The sequence below is a fragment of the Vulpes lagopus genome, chromosome 11 (genome assembly GCF_018345385.1).
Source record: "Vulpes lagopus strain Blue_001 chromosome 11, ASM1834538v1, whole genome shotgun sequence".
Classification (NCBI taxonomy): Eukaryota; Metazoa; Chordata; class Mammalia; order Carnivora; family Canidae; genus Vulpes; species Vulpes lagopus.
The window spans coordinates 73683016-73704794 of NC_054834.1; the positions used below are offsets into that span (position 1 = coordinate 73683016).

The following is a 21779-nucleotide window of genomic DNA, read 5'->3' on the forward strand; positions in this document are numbered from 1 at the left end:
CCTGCGCTTGGATGGAGTCCTGAGCTCCCTAGCATACCCAACCTGTGGGAGTCAGTCTCAGCCATGAGCAAGCACTCTGCCCTATGGCAGACTCTCCCAGAAAGGCCAGGTTGGGCAGGGGTCCCTGGACACCCATGGGGTTCCTGCCTCACCACTCCTGGGCCCCCACCACCACCTGAGTGGGAACCAATTGGTAAGAAGACCCCATAAGGGCAATCCCAGTTTCCTGGGATACCCTCTGCCCTGCAAGGGGCCAAGAAGGAAGAGGGTGCCCAAGCTGTGGAGTTCTGGTGGATCTGAGCCCAGGAAAGGGAGTATGTATGGGATCTCCCTTGCCCATCAACACTTGAGTCTGCTGGATACCAGTAGTTACACCCAGTCTCCCAAGACACACAACCTTACACTCAGGTGTGCTCACTCCAGCACCCACAGAAAAACACCGCCAAGAGACCTGGCTCTCGGCCACAAATTCAGAGACTCACACCCTTTCCTCGAGTGTCACAGTAGGTGGGTGTCGATCTTACCTCCAGCCATAGGACCTGGGCACCTTCCCTTTCTGATCTGAATCTCACTTTCCTCCTGCCTAAAATAAGGCTAGTTTCCATCTCACAGGGCTGTGGGGAGGATAAGCACAGGGTCCTGCATGCACCCACCACACGTAGGTTGTTGTTACAATTCCACCACCTTACAGCCTCAAACCCACACTTTCTCCCTGCCTGTCTCAGAGCCAGAGACTCCCTGGGTGTCCTTGAGAGCCTCCTGGGCTGGGGGAGAGAACTGAGGGGCCCATGGCACTTGCGGGAGCAGCTTTGGGTATACAGAGAACCCACTTCTGTTTACTACTGAAGGCACTCAGAGGGGAGTAATGATTCATCCAGAGTCTGCCCAGCTCAGCCCACATTCCCCGCACAGCTTCCCAGGGCTGGCTGCTCTGTGCCCTCTCTGGAATTAGGTGTGGCCACTTGAGAAGTCCGTTCTCCTGCTGTATGGGTAGACTGAGCTCCGCTGCGATCCCACTGGTGGGAGCAGGGATGAGGCACGGATGTTATCAAGAAACAAGAGCTTTGGCACCTAACAAGAGTTAAAAGCTGAAATGCAACTGAGTAAATTTTAAATATTTTATTGGCTTTAGTCAACGATTCATATATTGGACAGCATCCTATCTAGCAAATAAGAAAGGAGCTGCGAGGAGCTGTGCAGAATGAAAGATTTCTAAGCAGAAGGGAGCAAGGACAAGGAGGTTGTACTGGGCAAAAAGTGAGTTGGATTTTGCAAGGTTGCTTTCCTTTAGGGGATGGCAGAGATCTATCAGACAACCTAACTAGTGCTGATAGGTGATTCCTGATCCTAGTTTAAGATTGCATTTCTGGGGGCGCCTGGGTGGCTCAGTCCAACTCTGTTTTGTTTTTTAGTTTTTTTTATTTTTATTTTATTTTTTAAAAAAAATTTTTTTTAAATTTATTTATGATAGTCACAGAGAGAGAGAGAGAGGCAGAGACACAGGCGGAGGAAGAAGCAGGCTCCATGTACCGGGAGCCTGATGTGGGATTCGATCCTGGGTCTCCAGGATCACGCCCTGGGCCAAAGGCAGGCGCCAAACCGCTGCGCCACCCAGGGATCCCTGTTTTTTAGTTTTTTTAAAAGATTTTATTTATTTATTTGAGAGAGAGCTCGCACGCATGTGTGTACAAGCATGGCGGCAGAGGGGGCCGGTGGTGATCTCTAGGAGACTGTGCTGAGTGGGAGCCGGATGCAGGGCTTGATCCCATGACCCTGAGATCAGGACCTGAGCTGATTATCAAGAGTCAGGCGTTCAACCGACTGAGCCACCTAGGCACCCCAAACGTCTGGCTCTTAATCTCAGGTTGGGTTTCAATCTCAGGGTCATGGGATCGAGCCCTGTATTGGGTTCCTCACTGGGCATGGAGCCTACTTTAAAAAAAGAAAGAAAAAAGTTCTAGTTCTCTGAGAACGGAGTCTCGGTTTGGCAATGTGGGGCTTAACATAACCAATTCCATCTTAAACCTCTTTTTTTTTTTTTCTTAAGATTTATTTATCTATTTATTCATGAGAGACCCAGAGAGAGAGGCAGAGACACAGGCAGAGAGAGAAGCAGGCTCCTTACAGGGACCCCAATGAGCCTGACGTTGGGACTCGATCCCCGGGATCACGCCCGGAGCTGAAGGCAGATGCTCAACCGCTGAGCCACCCAGACATCCCTAAACCTCTTGTTTTTAACACAAGCCACACCACCACTGCAGACTCAGCTTTTTCATCCTCAAATGGGGATTATGATGCAAATTTCAGCCCAGGTGTGGCAAGGCAGGGGGCCTCTGGAGAAGATAAGTGCTCCCCTGCTGTGTGTCACCGTTTCCTGGCTCTGTCCCAGGGGCTGTGCGGGAGGGCTTTATCTGCTCTCTCTTCACCCTGGGAGGTAGCAGTTATGATTCTCTCTGCCTTTTACAAATGAGCAAAGTGAGCCTCGGAGAAGTGATATGACTCACCCAAGGTCACACTGCTGGTGAGAGGTGGAGCTGGGGTCTTCCATCTGCCAGAGATTATACACACATGCACAGAGGGCAGTGTGGTCCTGTGCCCACTTCCGGAGGGTCCTGGCCAGGCACCAGCTCTCATGGCGTTTGCCTTGTGGTTGCAGGAAGGAATGGCAGGGTCTGGGGCTTGGGGCAAGCAGTCTGGCAGAGCAGTTCTGCTCTATCTCTAGCCAGCTAGTGGTGGGGTGAGGAGGGACCATGTGCCGGCTGTAGCCCAGAGCAAGCGAACAATCATCCTCATAATAATGTGACTGATAAAGCGATCTTGGGGCTGCGCATGGCGGGGGGTGTGGGGGGGGAGCTCTTATCTCATTATCCGTAGGAGAAAAATCAATCACAGAGAGCGAGAGGACATTTCCTATGCAAGGACTTCGCAGGGAGTCGGAGTCTGGCTTCTGGACGGTGTGGGGATGGGGAAGCTCTGGGGTGAGTGGCAGTGTAAGATGAGGACCATGGGCCCCACAACCAAGGTGGGATCCATCTGCCTTTCCACTTTTTAAATTTTTTAAATTTATTTTTAAGTAATCTGTTTACCAAACATGGGACTCAAACTCACAACCCCAAGATCAGGAGTCCCATGTTCTTCCTTTTTTTTTTTTTTTTTTTTTTTAATTTTTATTTACTTATGATAGTCACAGAGAGAGAGAGAGAGGCAGAGGGAGAAGCAGGCTCCATGCACCGGGAGCCCGACGTGGGATTCGATCCGGGTCTCCAGGATCGCGCCCTGGGCCAAAGGCAGGCGCCAAACCGCTGCGCCACCCAGGGATCCCGTCCCATGTTCTTCCAATTAAGCCAGCCAGGGCCCCCTGTCCTTCCACTTCTTTGCTTGGCCCCCACTGCTGTCCCCTGGGCTGACCCAGACCAATGGACATCTCTGGGTGCCATCCCAGCTTCAGTCCCTGCAGGCTGAGTGCTGTCAGATACATGGCTTGGCTTTCCGGAGCAGGTTTGCCTTCTAAGCAGGTTTGTCAGGAGCTGGGTCTGCCAGGTTTACTGAGGATGGTTGTGCAGGTTGCTCACTTCACAAAGGCACTCAGGTGAGTGGTCACTTCCCCTCTGCCACATAGGGCTGCATGTGCCTGGAGGAGAGGTGTCTTTTCCCAACTAGCACACAAGTGCTGTAGGGGCTAGCATAATCTTGTGAGGACAGTGTGTGCAGAAAAGTGTTTACGTGAGGGGAGCTAACTCTCTTCTGGTCTGACACCCCCACATCCTACCCTGCTCAGGCTCCCCACATAGATGTTTGATAATGGCACCAGCCCAGAAAATGCTTCCCTGAGCAGAAAAGGCATTGATTCCTCCCTAGCTGGAGAAGTCCTGCTGGAGACCATTTGCTCCTAGGGTCTATAACCAGGGGGACCCACTGTCACCATGGCCCACCTCCCAGCCTCATGACAGGGGCTGCTGCTTTCCTGCTTCCCCACCCTCCGAACAGAAGAGCTGAGCCCTTGGAGGGCAGGGAGTTTATGAGCAGACTCCAGGGGTAGGTCCCCCCCCATCCTACCTTCCTGAGACAGCATTTGATGCCCAAGGCTAAGGGGTTGTGCACTTGTTACAGAGCCCTGCACCCTAGTGGCTCTGCCCCTTACAGGGCTCTTGGGCTGAGCACTCCCTTCCCCCTTTCCCTAGTGAGGCTTTGGGTATACTCCACCACCTAGGTGGGAGTCCAGATGCCTTCTCCCAGGACTCCAGGGGCCTGCCATGCCTGGCCATCCCCCACCCTGCAGGGGAGGGCCCCCAGGGAGGCAAGGCACCCATTCCAGGCTCCATGGGAGCCAGCCCTGTCGTCCTAGTGATGGCTCATGTCTCAGGCACCCCGGGCACCCACGGGGGCAATTATCAAGTGTGGGAGAGAGTTTCCATGGTGGGAATCCCCAGGGGTGTACTGAGGCTCTGGGAGTGGGTAAGGGCCTGTGGGGGCTTTCTCCTTCGTCCTGGCACAAGAGGCTTTTGTTCCCGCTTGGCTGACTCTAGAGGAACAGCCCAAGACCATGGGTGGGGAGCAGACTTGGGTTAGAGTCTCCCCTACCCTTGTGGGTCCTGAACCAATCCAGGAGGAAGGGAAGAATAGGAGATAGAGCCCCACCCCTGGGCCCAGCATCCAGCTGGGGAACCTTCCTCCCACCAACGCCAGAGCCTTACCTGGACCCAAGAGGCTGGGCGAGGTGGCTTACCACTGGCTCCTGTTGCTGGTAAACAGCTTTCAGCAGCCAATGGGCAGCCTCGGTGTATCCTGTGGGAATTTGGACTGGACCAGGAGAGGCAAGGTGAGGGGGTGAGGGAGCAGGGGAAGGGGCAGCTGGTCTAGAGTTGGGGGTGGAGAGCAGTTAATCCAACTCCATCTAGGGTTTTGTTCAGACTTTATTCTAGGCCTCCCCGGGAGCCCTTTGGGGTCGGTCCCCTAGCCCTGCCAGGTGCCCCTAGCCCCACACTCCTTCCATGCCAGCTCCCATGCTTGCAAGGGCCCGGGTACCACGACAGCTCCACGGGAGAAGGGCAGGCCTGGGGCCCTGAAACCACACTCTGTGACCTTCCTTCATCCTTGTGTCTGACAGTCCGTGGGAAGGGAGCCGAGTCGCCAAGTCCCAGCGGTAAAGTGCAGTGCCATCTTTGAGGCTGGCATCAGCCAATCAGGCAACTGGGGTTAGCAGATACGGAGTCCACAATATCCTCAGAAGGGGAACCTTCAGAATCGGGTATCCAGGAAGGATGTGGAGCCTCGATGAGACCTGGGGGGGCCCTCAATAGGAGGACCCCTGGACCGAGTCAGGAGCCCGTGGAAAGTCTTGCCTCGGGTCTGGGGCTTGCGCCGTGGTGGCCTGGGCTCCTCTGGGGGCTGCACCACTATTTGAGGCACCTCGGGCTTAGCAGCCCCCTGTGCCCCTGCCAGCTGCTGGGCCTCAAAGATGGCTTGGGCCCCAGGCAGGCGGGCCTGAGGCCTGGGGGGAGGCCCGGACGTCGACTCAGGCAGCCGGGCCAGCTGGACCCTGATCTCCCGCTGCAGGTCCTGCTCAGACAGGGCCATGCTGTGCACCTGTGGGGAGTGGTTGGTACTGAGTGTGCCCAGACTGGGGGAAGGGCAGGAAACCATGTGGTCCCCACAGGGCGGGCAGGACGCAGCGTCAGGAAGTGGCTGAGGGCTGAGGGGCTGACAGCCAGACTCACTACGCCATAGAAAGCTACTTGAAGCCTGGGGTTTTCACATTCACTGCTGCTCAGAGGATAGGAACTGAGCCCCGGTTCTCATTCTGACTTCTGCCCGGAGACTCCATTTCCCCACTTGAGCAGCAGGGGCTGGGCCATTATGGAAGGCAGGCAGGGGGCACCCACCTGGGACATGAAGACCTCCTCCTGCAGCTGGGTTGGGGGGATGGCTCGTAGCGCACCGAGGGTCTCCAGGAGCCCTGGGCAGGCCAGGCGTTGTTCTGTGGTGCCCAGCGCCAGGCGCACCAGCGTCAGCCCCACACGGAACAGGACCTTCACACCTGCAGGCCGTGGGGCTCACTCAATGCTCTGTACCTAAACCTAACCTCAGCCGGACGTCTTCCACCCTCCTGCAGCTCTGCAGCCGCTACTCAGACCAGGAGCAGTGCTGGACGGCGGGGTTGCAATGTGGGGGCACTGACGAGTGTCTGCAGCCGCAGACGCTTCCGGGCAGAGAAGCCTGCCAAGAACCCTGGGCTAGCCACTCCTTACACCTGCTCTCTGAGCTTCAGCAACTTGTCCTTATGAGCTTTCCAGCTCAGATTGGAGACTTCATTCTGGAGAGATTCTCACTAGAGCTCTTCACCCCTAAGCCAACAGCATGGTGCACATGTGCACACACACAGGCACACATGCTCACAGCCATGCGTGGGTGTAACCTTGGGCTGTTCCCGGAGCCTCAGAATCCTTTCCGGGCAGTCTCAAGTCTGGGGACCAGTGAGGCCTAGTGACAACTGTGGCTTGTAAAGAGATGATAACAGCCATTCACGTCATCATCATGACAAATGGGAGCCTGTGACATTGCCTGTCCTGTCCTTGGCAGAGAGGGCAAAGGGGGCTCAGCTTGCCCTGCCTGGCCTTTGAGATCTGAGGTTAGAGGGGTGATGACACATACCTAGCAGCCTGGACACCTGTGGCCAGAGCCCTAATAGGGCCTGGAGCCAAGTGGGCACAGAGCAGGAGCTCAATAGACGTACTGATTGATTTCTACCATTTTTTAGTTGTTACTGCGAGACAACCCAGATAGAGCAGAAGGCAGGTGGGTTACTGACGGGGGTACCAAGGCAGAGCCCCAAAGTCCCAAAAAGTCCAGCTCAGCTCTGCCCTGAATGCTCCCAGTCTCGGCCTGACCTCTCTGGCTTCATCTCTCTCCATGCCCACACCCCCAGGGAGTCTATAGCCTGGACCCTATGGACAGCATCTCTCTGGTTCTCCTACCTCCACCTGGGCCCTGCAAGTTTGTCTCCTCCATGGAGAGGTCAAAAGCTTCTTGAAAACAGCACTCTCCTCCCACTGCTCCCCTAATATGGTCTCATCACTTGTTTTATTTTCTTCGTGGCACTTAGGACAATCTATAAATATCCCTTTTTTTTTTTTAAAGCTTTATGCCCAAGGTGGGGCTTGAACTCACCACCCAGAGATCGAATCACATGCTCCACCACTGAGCCAGTCAGGCACCCCTATAAATATCTTGTTAATTTGGTTCCTGTTGTCTCCCATCCCCACCCCCACCAGACTGCACTGGTGTTGACTCAGGTGATCCCAGCGCCTATAGCGGTGCCTGGCACCCTGAGGGCTCACCTAGTGCCTGTGGGCTCCAGCGACCAGCACTCTTCCACTCCCACCAGCCCCGTCCCTGCCACTGGCCATGCTTACTGAGCCCAGACCCTGAACAGCTCCACTGCTTGGCCCCCTCAGCTCGGCCCCCCTACCTGGGGGGAGGGGCCTCCTGGGCTCCCCAGCCTGCCACTGGGCAGAGTCTGCCTTCCCTCAGGTAATCTCATCACAGGGGCAGGAGCTACCAGTCAGTACCCTGGTGATGTGCAGGCAGGGGCTGGGCCGTTCCCCCCAGAGCCCGGCTGACACCATCACCCTGGGCACCCTCTGGCGCCCATACCCCAGCTAGGATTGGCAGGGGCAGGTGGGGCCGAGTAGAGGCTCCGTCCCTGCCCGTGCACCCCCAGGCTCCCCGCGCTGGCCACGCCTCCCCTCCAGCTGCCACTCACCCTCACTGAGGAAGGCGTCCCAGACGCGCAGCACGATGGGGAAAGGCAGGGAGCGGGCGAAGAGGCACAGGAACCATTCGGGCAGGTAAAGCAGAGGCCCAACGCCCACCTGCTGCAGATGCTTGTGCACGCGAGGGAGCAGCCGCCGAAGCAGGGCCATGAACACCTCAGCATCCAGCTGGACGGCCTCCTGCAGCCATGTCTGTCAGCACCTCTACTCCCCAATCCCAGGCTCTGCCCCTTTCCATTCCCAGGACCCCTGCCTGCCCACCCAGTGCATCCCTGGGCCTTCTGGCCCCCTCCTCTCACCATGTGGGGCCCGTAGTAGCCGGGGAGGTAGACCTCGCAGATCTGTACCAGGCACCAGAAGGCCTCCTGGGTGGGTGCACAGGCCATGAGTGCCCACACCCAGGGGATCACAGAAGGAACCATAGGATAGGGGAACAGAGTGCGGGAGTGGGCATAGGTACCCTCTGAGGTCACTCTGGAGCCTAAACTCAGGCTCTTACCAAAAGTCTCTCTGCCTATCAATTGGTTTAGGAGTTTGGAAGTCATTGGGTTCATGGTGTTGAATTTCAGGGTCACAGAGTTGGGGCTCACTGGTCAAGGGTTGGGAGGGTCCTAAAGTTCAAGTCCTGAGCTCTCAGAGTCATTAAGATCATGGTCACAGGGCTCAGAATCAGGAGTCCTGAGGTCGAGGTGATGACATCCAGATTCTTAGGTCACTGGGGCAGGGAGCAGGGGCCAAAGGGACCTTGACCTGGAGTCAAGGTCGTTGGGCTTGAAAGTCACTGAGGTTGATGGTCATGAGGCCCTAGGTGACTAGGACAGGATCTGGGAGTCAAGGATCCCAGATCCCTGAGTCCCGAGTTCCTGGGGATAGGAGTCATGGGTCCAGAGCACAGGATTACTAGGTCTGTAGGTCACTAGAATGTGGGTCAAGGACCTCAAGTACCTAAGGTCAGGATCATGGATCACTGGGTTTAGGTGTCGGGGTCTCAAGTCCCTGGGTTAGGGTCTAGGGCACTCACCTCTGGGGGCAGATGCATGAGTAGCACGGCAGCCACGGGACCCTGGGCCTGACAGTAGCCCTGTTCCGGCCGATGCAGCGTATAGGCCTTCAAGACCTGCAGGAGCCCCTGCTGCCTGTGCCAGAAGACCCCATTAGGGGCTGGTTCAGATACCCCTTCCCTGCCCACAGATGGCCTCTTCCCAGGTCACAGCCCCCCTGGGCCTCGCTGGGTCCCCTGAGATGTAAGGATATAAGCTGAGGCTGAGGTAGGAGTCTGGGCTGAAGGCCCTGGAGGTTGTGGGGCTGGAGGTCCCTGGGTGTCACTGGCCACCTACCCGTGACCCTGAGGTGACACAAACATTTCGTGTAGGGGGAACTGGCGGTGCAGGTCCCTGCTGATGGTCTCCATCCACTGTGGGTCTCCAGGGGCCTCGGCCAGTTCCTATGCGTGGACAGGAAGCTCTCTGTGAGGGCTAAGAGTGGCCAGAGGCTCTAGAAAGGGGAAGCAGAACCCCTGCCAACTGCATTACCTGATAGGTGCCAGGGCTGTTCTTCTGACATACATGGGCTCCACACAACAGGGGCCAGCAGCGGGCCCGGAGAGCTGAGGGGATGCCTTTCCGGCACTGCATCTTGACCTGCGGGGAGGCCCACCCCAGGGCCCCATTAGATCAGCCAGACCAGCCTGCCCTGCTCCTGTTGGAGGATCCCAAACTCCAATGTGTCATGGGACAAGGGTCACTTGGGGTGGTAGGGGAAAAAGGCAGGAGGTGCTGGGACACAGGATGGGTAAATTTTGCCAGGGCATAGGCAGAGGCAAAGGGGGATGACTGAAGGAGCCCCATTGTCCCCTCACCTTCTTGTACCGCCGAGACATGGTTTTCTCCCAGTGTGAGGTCATCTCCACCCACTTCATCTCCCGCTGGCGGATAAGGTCTGCAGGAGGGTGACCTGGCCTGTGGGCACAAGGTACAGGCATCGAGGCGTTGGCTGGCTCTCACCCAGAGCCCACCTCTGCCACCTTCCATGCTACCCGGGTAAACTCAGCTCCTGGTCGTGGGGATCTCTAGGGAGCCCAGGGTGGGGGGGGCGGGTAACCTATCACCCAGGAGTTGCCAGTGGTTGTCATAGGGACAGGAGAAGATGTGGCTCTGATGTGGGCAGAAGCAGGAGAGGCTGAAGGGGGTGTGTAGGTGTGTGTTGGGGGAGGGCAGGGGCCAGGTGGCTGTCCTCCAGGACAGGAACACAGACAACTCATAAGAGAGGCAGGTGGCCAGAGCCAAGGGCTAGAAGCTAGGAGTGCTGAGTTTGAACCTGATTCTATCTGATCTGCCGTGTGACCTTGGGCAAGCTCCTATCTGAAATTGTTTTCCTGTCTGTATATTGGGAAAGGAAGATGGTAGGGATAGAGGTGTGGGTTCTTTGGTTTGGTTCTGGGATTATCAGGGCAGGGATTACAAGCAGAAGGCTATCTGGCCCCAAGGATAGGTGCAAAGGCTGGGAGATTGGGGGTCAAAGAGACACATGAGGGACACTCTTGCCGCAGCCCTTCCAGCTTTAGGATTCCTCCTGGAATGTGAGGAGTAGGGACACTGGCTGAGTCCCCAGACCCTCTAGGACCCTAGGAGTTGAACCTGTCTCTAGAATTCAGCCCTCAACCCCCATCCTCACTCCCAGCACCCCACTGCCCCTCATCCCTTCCCCACTTACCCTGGCTCTGCTGAGCTGCCCCCAATGAAGCCATAGCGATCAGCCTGGCGATATGGGCCAGGCCCACTCAGCTCTGAGTCGGACCCCAAAGAGCTTGAGTCATCCTGCAGCTCGAAAGGTTGTACCAGGTCCTCCCCCAGGGCCTGGGCCATGGTGCCCCAGACCCAAGCTACCACAGGCTGCAAGATGTGGGGAGAGCCAGTGTGAGAGGCAGCTTCTGACCAGCCTGGGGCCTCAGCTCCCATCCAGCCGGTCCCCAGCCCGGGGACCTGGCTGCAGGGTTCAGAGGGGACAGACTTCAGGGCATCTCACCAAGCCCCCTCTGTCCCCTCTTTTATCGGGGTGGGAGGGTGAGGGTGAGGGTGAGCCTTGAAATGGCAGAAAAGCCAGGCCTCTGTATAGAGGCTGGTCCCCAGGCCCAGCCCCTGCCCCCCCAGGCCAGCTTACCTCCCTGTTGCACCTCACCTCCTCCTCTCACTTCCTCCTTCTCAGCAGCTTCAGCGACCGGCTGGGGGGCCCCTCCCACACTCCCCTCCCAAGTCTTCCTCTCTGAGGCTCTTCCGGCCTGCCCCAGTGCCCCCACGACCGTGGGCTCCTCCTACCCTCCCCATGGGCTGGGTGGCTGCAGGCTTGGGCTCCAGAGCAGGGTGTGACCAGTCCAGGACCCACGCGAGTTACAGAGGCCAGGCCCCTCCATTTTTTTTTTTTAAGATTTTATTTATTTATTCATGATAGTCACAGAGAGAGAGAGACAGGGAGACAGAGACACAGACAGAGGGAGAAGCAGGCTCCACGCAGAGAGCCCGACGTGGGATTCGATCCCGGGTCTCCAGGATCGCGCCCCGGGCCAAAGGCAGGCGCCAAACCGCTGCGCCACCCAGGGATCCAGTTTTGAGGATCCCTCAAACTGGATCCCTCCACTTTTGAGGTTACTGGCATGTTAAAACAATTCAAGATTCCAGTGAGAATTCTCGTTTATTTAATATTTGCTCTTTACAAGTGATGCTTTGAATATATACCTAATGCAGCATTATTATGCACTCAGCAAGCAATAATGGAACTTAAAAAAATTAGTTCAGCGTGCAGCACAGCGCGGACCAGATGGGTTCAGAGCGCCGCGGCAGGTGCCTGGGTCTGGCCAGCTGCCTTGAGGGCCACAGAGACTCAGGAGGTGGAGGCCCCCCATGAATGTGAGGCCAGGGTTTTGGACCAACCCACCCCCCTGCTATCTCTTGAGTCTCCGTTTCCTTTTCTGCACTTCGAGGACTTAATCCGCAGTGTTTGGAGAATCGGTTGTGAATGTGCTCATACCACGCTCCCGCCCAGGGTGGGTGGGTTAGCGTCTGACAGAGACAAACAACTCCCTCGGTACTTCCGGCCCCATATTCTCGGAACTGGACTCGGGTAACTCCTCGGGGGCGGGACCAGACCCAACCCCGCCCCCCCCGAGCTCCACCCACCGGCCGGGCTCCGTCCCAGGCGACCGAGCTCAGCCCGAACCCCGCCCCGTCCCCTATGCCCCGCCCCCCGGGCCGCCGCGGCCGCGGCGCGCGGTGTCCAGCGGGAGCGCTAGAGCGCGGGGGCAGCGCGCAGGGAGGGGCGGCGGGCCGGGGAGGCGGGGCGGCAGGCCGGGGCGGGCCGGGGCGGGCGGAAGGAGCGCCAGGCCGGAAGGAGGCAGCGGGCGGGAGGGAGGGAGGGAGGGCGGCAGGAGCGGGCCCGGAGCTGCTGGGGCGGAGCGGCGGCGCCGCCATGTCCGACAGTGAGAAGCTCAACCTGGACTCCATCATCGGGCGCCTGCTGGAAGGTTAGCCGGGGCAGGGGAGGTCGGTGCCCGCCGCGCCCTGGCCCGGAAGTGGTGCGCGGGCGGGCCTGCCCTTCCCCGGGCCAGCTTAGACTGGGCGGGGACGGGCCGCAAGGTCCCGTGGCCACAGCCGCCCCCCGAGTCGCGGCGCGCCGGGGGAGGGGGGGTTCCGGGGACGCTCTGGCACGGGGAGCAGCCCCCTTCCTGGGCCGGGGGCGCACGGGTTGGCCTGCGCTATTGGGAGTGAGGGAGAAACCTAAGAAGCCTAGCTCCACTCCTCCCAGGGGTCCTGCGCTATGGGTGGGGTGTTGGGTGGCAGGCCCCCGCGCACTGCACACCCCCCTCGAGGGGGTCCCATCCTGGGAGGCCAGAGGCAGAGGTCCTGGGAGGCTCACGAGCAACAGCTGCCCCTAGGCAGGGAGGGGCCTAGGAGGCCCAGGCGCCCTCAGTTGTGCCCATAGGGCCACTTGTGTCGCCCACCTTCCTCCTGCCTGAGGGACCAGAGTCTTGACACCCCATTCCGCCCCCAGTGCAGGGCTCGCGGCCTGGAAAGAATGTACAGCTAACAGAGAACGAGATCCGTGGTCTGTGCCTCAAATCACGGGAGATTTTCCTGAGCCAGCCCATTCTTTTGGAGCTGGAGGCACCCCTCAAGATCTGCGGTGAGTCTGCTGCCCAGATCCCTTTGGCTTTCTGAAAGTGGAATCCCCACTTCACCCCACCCAGTCCTTGCATTGCTGCTCCCTGGAGCCCGAACTTGGCCCTGGGTTCAAGTGTAGCCCCTGCACCTAGCGCTGAACCGGTTCCCTGGGTTACAGGTGACATCCATGGCCAGTACTACGACCTTCTGCGGCTCTTCGAGTATGGTGGCTTCCCTCCAGAGAGCAACTACCTCTTCCTGGGGGACTACGTGGACCGGGGCAAGCAGTCTTTGGAAACCATCTGCTTGCTGCTGGCCTATAAGATCAAGTACCCCGAAAACTTCTTCCTGCTCCGTGGGAACCATGAGTGTGCTAGCATCAACCGCATCTATGGCTTCTACGATGAGTGTGAGTAGCCCAAGTCCTGCCCAAGTCCTTAAGTGACTTCCCTTTTCGGGGAGACCCTCACATAGGCCTGACAGTAGGGGAATTGGTGTCTGACCACTACCCGCAGACCGGGAGCTCTGCGAAGGGTGCACACCAGTTGGTGCCTCTCTGCCTGCCCTCCCGCCATGGGGCCTGGCACTCAGGAGGGGTCTGGGGAGCAGCTGCTGAGGACTGCCCATGTTCTAATGCAGGGCCCTGCCTGAGGACACTCCCCTCCAGGACATCCATTAGGCACTCGGGATGCCTATTTGGACTGGATCCTACCAAGCAGAAGCTGAGATAAACCAGGCTTAGTCTTGGCCTGGCCGTGCTCACTGGGTGCGGGTGGGTTGTTTTGGATTGGAACTCAGGTTCCTCTGGACCTAGCTGCTTTAGAATTCCTGGAAGGCTGGTAGGCAGTGGAGTCGGGGGAGGGGGGATTCTCTTCTTGTCTGCCATTCTCTTCTCCCAGCTGTGTCTGGAGGGCCTCGAGACCCAGGCTGGCTGTGGGGCAGATAGGCCTCATGAGGCATCTCCTTCCTCCCAGCAGGCAAGAGACGCTACAATATTAAACTGTGGAAGACCTTTACTGACTGCTTCAACTGCCTGCCCATTGCTGCCATCGTGGATGAGAAGATCTTCTGCTGCCATGGAGGTGAGAGTGGCTCTGGGGTACATGTTGAAGGGTTCTTTGGGAAGGAAGAGCCCTGGGCCACATCCCGGGGAGCCCTGGGATGAGGCTGTTAGCTGGAGGATGTACTCCCCGTCACCTGGAAGACCTCTCCCAGTGGTCTTGATTTGCATGTCACTCTTTGTTTTGAGGCTTAAGCAAGTAACCTGCCCTCCCCCAGGCCTGTCCCCAGACCTGCAGTCCATGGAGCAGATTCGGCGTATCATGCGGCCTACAGACGTGCCAGACCAGGGCCTGCTGTGTGACCTGCTGTGGTCTGACCCTGACAAGGACGTGCAGGGCTGGGGCGAGAATGACCGTGGTGTCTCCTTTACCTTTGGGGCTGAGGTAGTGGCCAAATTCCTGCACAAGCACGACTTGGACCTCATCTGCCGGGCACACCAGGTGGGCTGGCAGCTCTGGGGCAGGGGGGAGTGGGGCCTGGGTAGCTAGCACCTGCTGAACAAACTGCCCCCATCCTCATCCAGGTGGTAGAAGATGGCTATGAATTCTTTGCCAAGCGGCAGCTGGTGACTCTCTTCTCGGCTCCCAACTACTGTGGCGAGTTTGACAATGCAGGCGCCATGATGAGTGTGGATGAGACACTCATGTGCTCCTTCCAGGTTGGGATGGGGGAAGGAAGGGGGCTGGTGACCCTGTGGCTTAGCCCATGAGTTTGACCAGCTCTGTCTTTTTTAGATCCTCAAGCCCGCTGACAAGAACAAGGGGAAATACGGGCAATTCAGTGGCTTGAACCCTGGAGGCCGGCCCATCACCCCACCCCGCAACTCCGCCAAAGCCAAGAAATAGCCTCCGCGTGCCCGCACTCTGTCCCAGATGGTGGATTTGTACAGAAATTACGTGGCCATAGGGGGTTCACACTGGCCCCCCAGGCCCACCTGTCACGGGGAACACGGAGCCTTGGTGTATTTTTTTTTTTTTTTTTTAATGAATCAATAGCAGCGTCCAATCCCCCAGGGCCCCTTCTGCCTGCTATAGTGGTGGCAAGCAGGATCCTGGGGCTGAGGCTGCAGCTCAGGGCAAAGCAGGGCCAGATGTGGGTTTCCAGCCTTGCTTGGCCTCAGGGCTGGCCGACAGATCCTGGGGCAACCCATCTGGTCTCTTGAATAAAGGTCAAAGCTGGATTCTCGCCATGGCCTCTGTCTCCCTTGTCCCAAATACTGGGCCTGGCAGCCCTTCTGTCCAGGGCTGCTTGGGAGGATAGGCATGCTGGGCATGGGGCCCCAGCTAGGGCAATCCCAGCCATAGGCTCAGGTCCATGGGGGCTTAGAATTCCAAGCTGGGGCCAGAGAGTATAGAGAAAACAGTTTGGTGACCACAAAGGATCCCAGAGGTGTGTCTAGGATTTAAGGGACAGACAAGTCATGATTGGCAAAAAAGGTAAATCAGCAGGGGCTCATAGCCCCTCTGTGATTTCTGTCCTGGGGAGGTAGGCTTAGGGAAGGCAGGTGTCCAGCCCTAGCCACATAGTTGGGAGTCTGGCCTAAAGGCCTATGGGAGGGGAATAACAGGGGGCCTCCCATCAGGTGGCAGCTCGGTGCAAAGCCTGGGAACAGACATGATTGGTTGGGAGTTAGAGAAGACAGGACCCAGGCTAGTCAGAGCCAGGAAGGACCTGGGGTGGCAGCAAGACCAGTGCTCCACTCCACAGCCCACCTTTATCAACCACCAGGGTGATTAGCCCCATCCCTGGGCTGCTGCTGGGGGAAGGAGGAGGCTGTGGTTTCATCTAATCCAGAGCCTCTGAACACAGTTCTCAGTTCAGCCTTCACCCTCACTATCTTCAGCCAGCACAGGGCTGGGGCCCGGAGGAGAGTGTACAGGAGCGAGGATGGAGCCAAAGAACAGCGAGCGGAACTGGAATGGAGGGAAGAGAAGTAGAGTGAGCTCTGGAGGCTGTTCCCTCCTTGTCTCCCACCCCTACCTCCATCTCCAGCCCCTACCTTCTTGGGTGGGGGAGTCCCAGGCTCTGTACTGGGCTCGGCTTCATGGTCTTCTGAGAAGGGGCCAGGGCTACAGGGGGGCCGGAGGCCAGGTGAAAGGGGGATGGAGGGTACTGCCCGGGAGCCCTTGCTGTCCGCAGTAGTTTCCATGGCAATCATGTAAGAGTCAATGTCGTCACTGGCAAAGTCATCCAGGTGGGGTGTGCTGCAGGCAAGGACAGGGTGTCAGTGAGTAGGAGGGTGAAAAGAGGGTACAGAGGCAGGACCCCTAGAGGAGTCGGAGTATTTGTAAAAGCCTTGTGACCACTGGTGGTCTCTTGACTTTATTACTTTCATTTCATAGGAGGGGAAACGATGCAGTGGTTAAGTGGTGGTGTCTTCCTGCAGGGAGTGGACCTGGAATCTGTTTGATCAGAATTCAAATAGGGGCTTGAGGGAAGCATCCTGGGAGCCAGTTTAGCTCAGCTTGGGTAGAGAAGCCTCAAGTCCTCTGAACTAGGCCACCTGGGGCTAAAGCTCCCCCCTTCCCAGGAGACAGAGCTGGAGAGCACTGGGGCCCAGGGACTTGCTGGGCGGGGGGCCAGACCAAACTTCCTCTGCTTCCACTACATTGGGCCCATCATCCCCAGCCCACCTGCCCTTCCAGCCACCTGCTTTCCCCAGCCCGTCAGCCCCCTGCCTCCCAGCAGTCTGTTCCCTCCTTGGCCTGGGAAGAGGCTCTAAGGGGAGGACTCAGCCAGAGAAGGAAGCCAGCCCGACCTTGGGGACACTTCCCTGGGTGGGAGGGATCTCTGAGCACAGCTGACCAGGAAGACTGAGCCTGCAGGGCTGGAGAGAGCCGTAGCACTGGGCCCAACAGGAAGTGTATGTGCTGGGGGAGGTGCACACGCTGCAAGCAGTAGGCTCAGGCCAGGGTGCAGAGAGAGGGGAGTGGGGAGGCATGGGTAGGCAGGTGGGCTTCCTCACCTGTGAGCTTGGAGTGGAGGCGCAAGCCTGTGGAGCTCTGGGGAGCACAGGGCTGGGGAGTGCAGGTCCGACTCTGATAGTGTGGCCAGGACAAAGTGTCCATCCAGCAGAGAATCCTTGACAGCAAAGATGGCTGGCCTAGGCAGATGACAGGTCCTGGGCAAGGTCAGGGCCTTTTAGCTCTCAGCATCCCCTCCCCTCCTGAAGCTGGGAATTACCTGCCTGGTGCATCGAAGTGAACACTAAGAGACAAGTTTGCTGACTCTGCAAAGCTCAGGAGTCCCTGGGAGGGGAGAAGCAGAGCAGTGAGGCCCTGGGCAGGACAGGAAGGACAGGGTGGTGTGTTGGGGGGAACCTCACCCGGAATTCCTTAAGGCAGAAAGTGATGGCCACCCCTTCTTGGGCCTGCAGCTGCTGGAAATCCTCCTCCCCAATGCTCATCTCGGTCACCATGGCTTTGACGGTGCTGTCTGTGGAGGCAGGAACAGGAGGAACCTAGGCTTCTAGGCCCTACCCCCTCCCACCCCAGCTCTGACCCTGCCTAAGGCCATGTCTGGCTCTCTCACCTGCCTCCTCCTCCTGGTAGCTGCGCAGGATGACCCTGCGGCCACAGCCAATGCCCAACGTCACTTCTGCCAGTGCAGGGGGGAAGGGCAGAACAGCCTCCCCCAGAACCCTGTGGGGCAGGGCGGGGGTGGGGGGAGTACAACATCACACACTCAGTCTTGCCCTGTGGCTTTGCTCTTGGAGCTGAGGCAGGGCTATGACACGTGTACCAGAGTCCAAGGGGATCCACCATGTGTGGGATGCCCTGGGAAGGAGGACAGGGTGAGCAGGACATGGGTCCTGCCCCATCCAAAGCTTTCAGGCTGTTGGGGGGAGAAGAGTCCACTGCAAGGGATGGGGCAGACAAGAGCATAGCCCAGAGGAGGCAACAGAAAGCATGGAATGTTTGCACTGGGCCAAACCAGGCAAGCAGCACCTGCCCACCCAGGGGGGGAAACCACACCCAGGCCATCCCTAGAAATTCAGCCTTCAGGAAAAAGGCCTTAAATCTCTGTCTTCTAGGAATACATGTTGACAAATATTTACATATGAAGTAACAATTGGAATTTGTCTCAAAACAATTGGAACGGGAGCAGAAGGGAGCAGACATCCACTTTTATACATATTTGAAACTGTCTGTAAGAAAAACAATTGCTCATTAAAAAAAATAATAATAGGGATCCCTGGGTGGCGCAGCGGTTTGGCGCCGGCCTTTGGCCCAGGGCGCGATCCTGGAGACCCCGGATCGAATCCCACATCAGGCTCCCGGTACATGGAGCCTGCCTTCTCCCTCTACCTGTGTCTCTGCCCCTCTCTCTCTCTCTCTCTGTGACTATCATAAATAAATAAAAAAATGAAAAAAAAATATTAAAAATAATAATAATAATAATAAAGCTCCAAAATCCAGACCAGAGGTGATATCCTTCTCTCTCTCTACCCAAAGGAGTCCTAAGCAGCATTACCTCAACAGAACTCAGAAAAACAGACTCAAGACCCAAAGCAAACTTCAAATTATCATACCCTATGGCTACAAAAAGAAATGAACGTTACCTTGGGTTACTCGGATGCAAGCAGCATCCAGCATGGGGTGGGAGGGGAGCCATCCCTCTCTACATTGGTCTTCTGCAGGAACCTTTGCCTCCTCTGTAGACTCCATCTCCCAGGCCCTGCATAGCCCCTAGGTGTGCTCTGATTTTCCCAGGACAGCCATACCCACACAGCTGCTGATCCAGGTTGCCCTCCTGGAGCATGGCCTCCCTGTCCAGCCTCCTTCCTTGGCCTGTGGACTTCTCAAGTAGATGGGAAGAGAGGCTGCCCTTGAAATAGAGAACACTCCCAGAAAGATGACTACTCCAGAGAAGAATTTGGAGCCCCTGAGCCAGAAAGTGAAAGATGGACATTCAAGGCTCCTGAAGCCCAAGGAAGGGGACTTAAGGGCAAGCAAGAGACCTGCTTCCTAAAAGGAGAGTCAGAAGGAGTCCAAGTGGCCAGAAAGCCAAGCCGGATCTTTAGGGTGGAGAATGCAGATTCCTGGACACAGTGAGGAGCACAGAGCAATGCCCTCCTCTATTCCAGCCTCTGCCCTTAAAGAGCCAGACCTGAAAGCAAACTGATCTGGACTAATTCTTTGAGGTTCACAGAAACTCTGTAGAGAAAATGAAGAAGGTGTCTTCTCAAATTGGCCCTTGAAGCTCCAAAAAATAAAAAACGACCCACATTCAGTCTGTAGCCAGAGGGACACACTCACCGTGCTGGGGCACGGAGTACATGGGGGCACAAGGCTGGGTCGAAGACGGCCTGCAGGGACTCGCAGTCCTGGAAGGACAGGTTGTGAGTCTTCCTCACCCCTGGATGGGCAGATGGGGTCTCAGTGGGTTTTGCTAACCTCCACCCCTCCACCCCAGGGATTCCTCGGCCAGCCAGCTGCCCCCTCACCGTATTTGCAGTGTAGCTGGACCACCAGGCAGCTGCTCCTGCCATTCAGTGAGATGCAGCATTTCTCCACAGTCTTCTCCACCGTTGCCAGCGAGCGGAAGACAGCCAGGAACGACTGTGCAAGGGAAACCCATCAGCCCAATGGCCTCCACCAACCAGCTTCCACATCCCATGTAGGCCCTGGCCATCCCAGGCTCAGCACTGTCACACTAGAGAGGGAGCTCCCACAACATGCAGAACACTTATGCTTTTCCAGGCCTTTCTCTGTTCATGCTATCACACCTGTCTGGGACGCCTTGAAAGATCTGCTTACTTTTCAATATCACCACTCTCTCCAGGTCCCTGGCAGGATCTATTACCCTCTCCCCAGCTCCCATTACCCTCTGTGGTGTCTCTACTGTACACCTCAATGCATTTTACATTGGTTTGCTCCTGCATACACCCCCCTCCCCAGTCAGGATCTTCTGAATGCCCCAGGGTGGACCCATTCCTGGTTGGGGGTGGGGTGGGGGTAACACCTCACCTTCATCAAGATCTTACAGCGCAGGGCTTCCTGACCAGAGGTGGCGGCCTGGTACTGCTGGAAGAAGAGTGGGGCAAAGAGGAAGCAGGCATAGGCAGAGCGAGAGGAGTTCACCGTCCGAAGAGAGAGCTGGGCCAGGAAGAGCAGGGAGAGGGATGGGGTCAGGGGGCAGAAACAGGCTCTGTCCTCTGTCTGGCTTCTGCTCACACCTGTCCTAATGTCCTCCTCCTCCACCATTACCTGTTGAAATCCTCCCTCTCCTTCCAGTCAGCGACTGCCTTCTCCATGAAGCCTTCCCTGAGTCCCTGGTGGCAAGGGCCCTACACAACCGTCAGCACACACTGCCTTTTTTCCCTAGTTACCCGCCACCCCCCCCCCCAAACACACACAAGGCACTTCGGGGAGGGCAATGGCTCTCGATCCACACACCGGCCTGGGAAGATGACAGGACCCAATCTGACACCCCAACACCGGTGGGGGGGGGGCAACCTCGGCAGACAATTCTGCCCAAGGGCATCTAGCCTGACACGAGGTGAAGCTGGCTCCCGATTGTGACCCCCCTCACCCCGTCCTCCAGGGGCTCCAGGTAGAGCTCGTCCCCGATGCGGGACAGGGAATGGACGGCCTTGCCGAGCACTGCGGGGAAGAGAAGAGAAACGGGTTAGGCTGGCGTCTCCCGCGGTCCCACGTGCCCCCGCCCCCGGGGGCCCCGAACTCACCCTTCACGTTGCCGCCGGTGACCAAACACTTCATGCTGCCCCCAGCGCCGAGGTCGGGCCTGGCCTCCGACCGGGCTGGGTCTGGCGGCTGGCCCGCGCCGAGCCCTACCCAGCCCGCCCGCGGCTCCGGTCCCGGTCTCACCAGCCGCCGCCAAGCGGCCCGGTGTTCCCTTCCCGCGCACCGCCCCTCGGAAGCCCCGCCCCCGCCTTCTCATTGGTCCACACGCCGGCGCCTCCGTCACGTGAGAAAACGCTCGGGTGCTCCGCCGTCACGTGACGGGGTGCACGGTGAGGGGCGGGCCGCGGTCACCGGAGCCGGGAGCGCGGGGCCCCGGCCGTTCCGCGCCTCTGGGGCGCCGGCCGGCCTGGCGGGGCCTCGGCGGCTGCGCACCTGGACACCAAGAGCACTAAGTCCCCGGCGCGAGGCAGCGAGCACGTGTGCGGGCGAGCCCTCCTGGGTCGCTTCGTACCGGTGTTCCTGGGCGCCTGTCTGGACATGGGGTCGAGCTGGAGCGTCCCGGGGACGCAGGCAGCAGCCACCAGCTCTAACGAGATGAAAGCGGTTTCCTGCAGGATCCCAGCGTGGGAGAGTGGCTGTTCGTTGTGGCTTCGAGGATCCGTCATTGACCCTTGGAGAACGGAAGATTCTGGGGGCTCAAAGGAGTAGAAGGGTGTACCTAGCAGGGGGAGCGGGAGGAAAGGGGCATTGGTGCGTAGGCTCTGGCCCTCGTGGAGGGAACTGGCCTGTGAGCCTTGCAGAGGGATGAAGGCTGCCAAATGGTGGGGGACACCAGTGGGAAGCGCTGGAAACGTTATAAGAGAGTAAAGTCACGTTTATGGGGTCATTTTAAAAAAGCCTCCAGGGCTGTGCAGAAGGAGGCGGTTCGTCAGGGAATTTTCCCCCTCGCCCTGGGCTCTGGGCTCCAAGTCTGCAAAGTGGAAGGGAAGTCCCTAAGGGATTTCCTGAACTCAAGTCCCCACAGCATCCAGGTTCTGTAGGGCCTTTCAGGGCCCTGGGCATCCCCACATTTCTTAGGACTTGCTTGGCCCTGCCCTTCTGGTATTGTCTGCAGTGAGGAGTGGTGTTTGTCTACCAGCCGTTTG

The 21779-nt window shown here is 57.9% G+C and overlaps 3 protein-coding genes across 7 annotated transcripts; 1 reads left to right on the forward strand and 2 right to left on the reverse strand.

Moving 5' to 3' along the window:
* Positions 1-3216: 3216 nt before the first annotated feature.
* Positions 3217-10966, reverse strand: TBC1D10C (TBC1 domain family member 10C). 3 transcript variants are annotated; one of them, XM_041773450.1, is made up of 11 exons: positions 10932-10966; positions 10485-10663; positions 9631-9730; positions 9305-9412; positions 9110-9216; positions 8794-8908; positions 8072-8137; positions 7763-7952; positions 5883-6037; positions 4695-5586; positions 3217-3631 (listed from the first exon to the last, which is right to left on the reverse strand). In XM_041773450.1, exons 2-10 carry the CDS (start codon positions 10634-10636, stop codon positions 5239-5241), a joined length of 1341 nt encoding a protein of 446 aa, XP_041629384.1. In that variant the 5' UTR covers positions 10637-10663; positions 10932-10966; the 3' UTR covers positions 3217-3631; positions 4695-5238. The 3 variants fall into 3 exon arrangements, with proteins under 3 accessions (XP_041629384.1, XP_041629382.1, XP_041629383.1); XM_041773448.1 differs by lacking the exon at positions 10932-10966 and having other exon boundaries at positions 10485-10924; XM_041773449.1 differs by lacking the exons at positions 8072-8137; positions 10932-10966 and having other exon boundaries at positions 10485-10924.
* A 1164-nt stretch (positions 10967-12130) lies between these two features.
* Positions 12131-15172, forward strand: PPP1CA (protein phosphatase 1 catalytic subunit alpha). The gene is made up of 7 exons (XM_041723030.1): positions 12131-12288; positions 12816-12947; positions 13104-13334; positions 13903-14007; positions 14204-14427; positions 14511-14645; positions 14722-15172. The coding sequence occupies exons 1-7, from the start codon at positions 12234-12236 to the stop codon at positions 14830-14832; spliced, it is 993 nt and encodes a 330-aa protein (XP_041578964.1). The 5' UTR covers positions 12131-12233; the 3' UTR covers positions 14833-15172.
* Positions 15173-15641: 469 nt separating this feature from the next.
* On the reverse strand, positions 15642-20869 carry RAD9A (RAD9 checkpoint clamp component A). 3 transcript variants are annotated; one of them, XM_041723028.1, is made up of 11 exons: positions 20676-20869; positions 20522-20592; positions 19957-20013; positions 19434-19548; positions 19246-19345; positions 17519-17628; positions 17313-17422; positions 17171-17235; positions 16953-17108; positions 15987-16191; positions 15642-15900 (listed from the first exon to the last, which is right to left on the reverse strand). In XM_041723028.1, the coding sequence occupies exons 1-11, from the start codon at positions 20707-20709 to the stop codon at positions 15805-15807; spliced, it is 1119 nt and encodes a 372-aa protein (XP_041578962.1). In that variant the 5' UTR covers positions 20710-20869; the 3' UTR covers positions 15642-15804. The 3 variants fall into 3 exon arrangements, with proteins under 3 accessions (XP_041578962.1, XP_041578960.1, XP_041578961.1); XM_041723026.1 differs by having other exon boundaries at positions 19957-20085; positions 20676-20867; XM_041723027.1 differs by having other exon boundaries at positions 16953-17090; positions 19957-20085; positions 20676-20866.
* Positions 20870-21779: the final 910 nt, after the last annotated feature.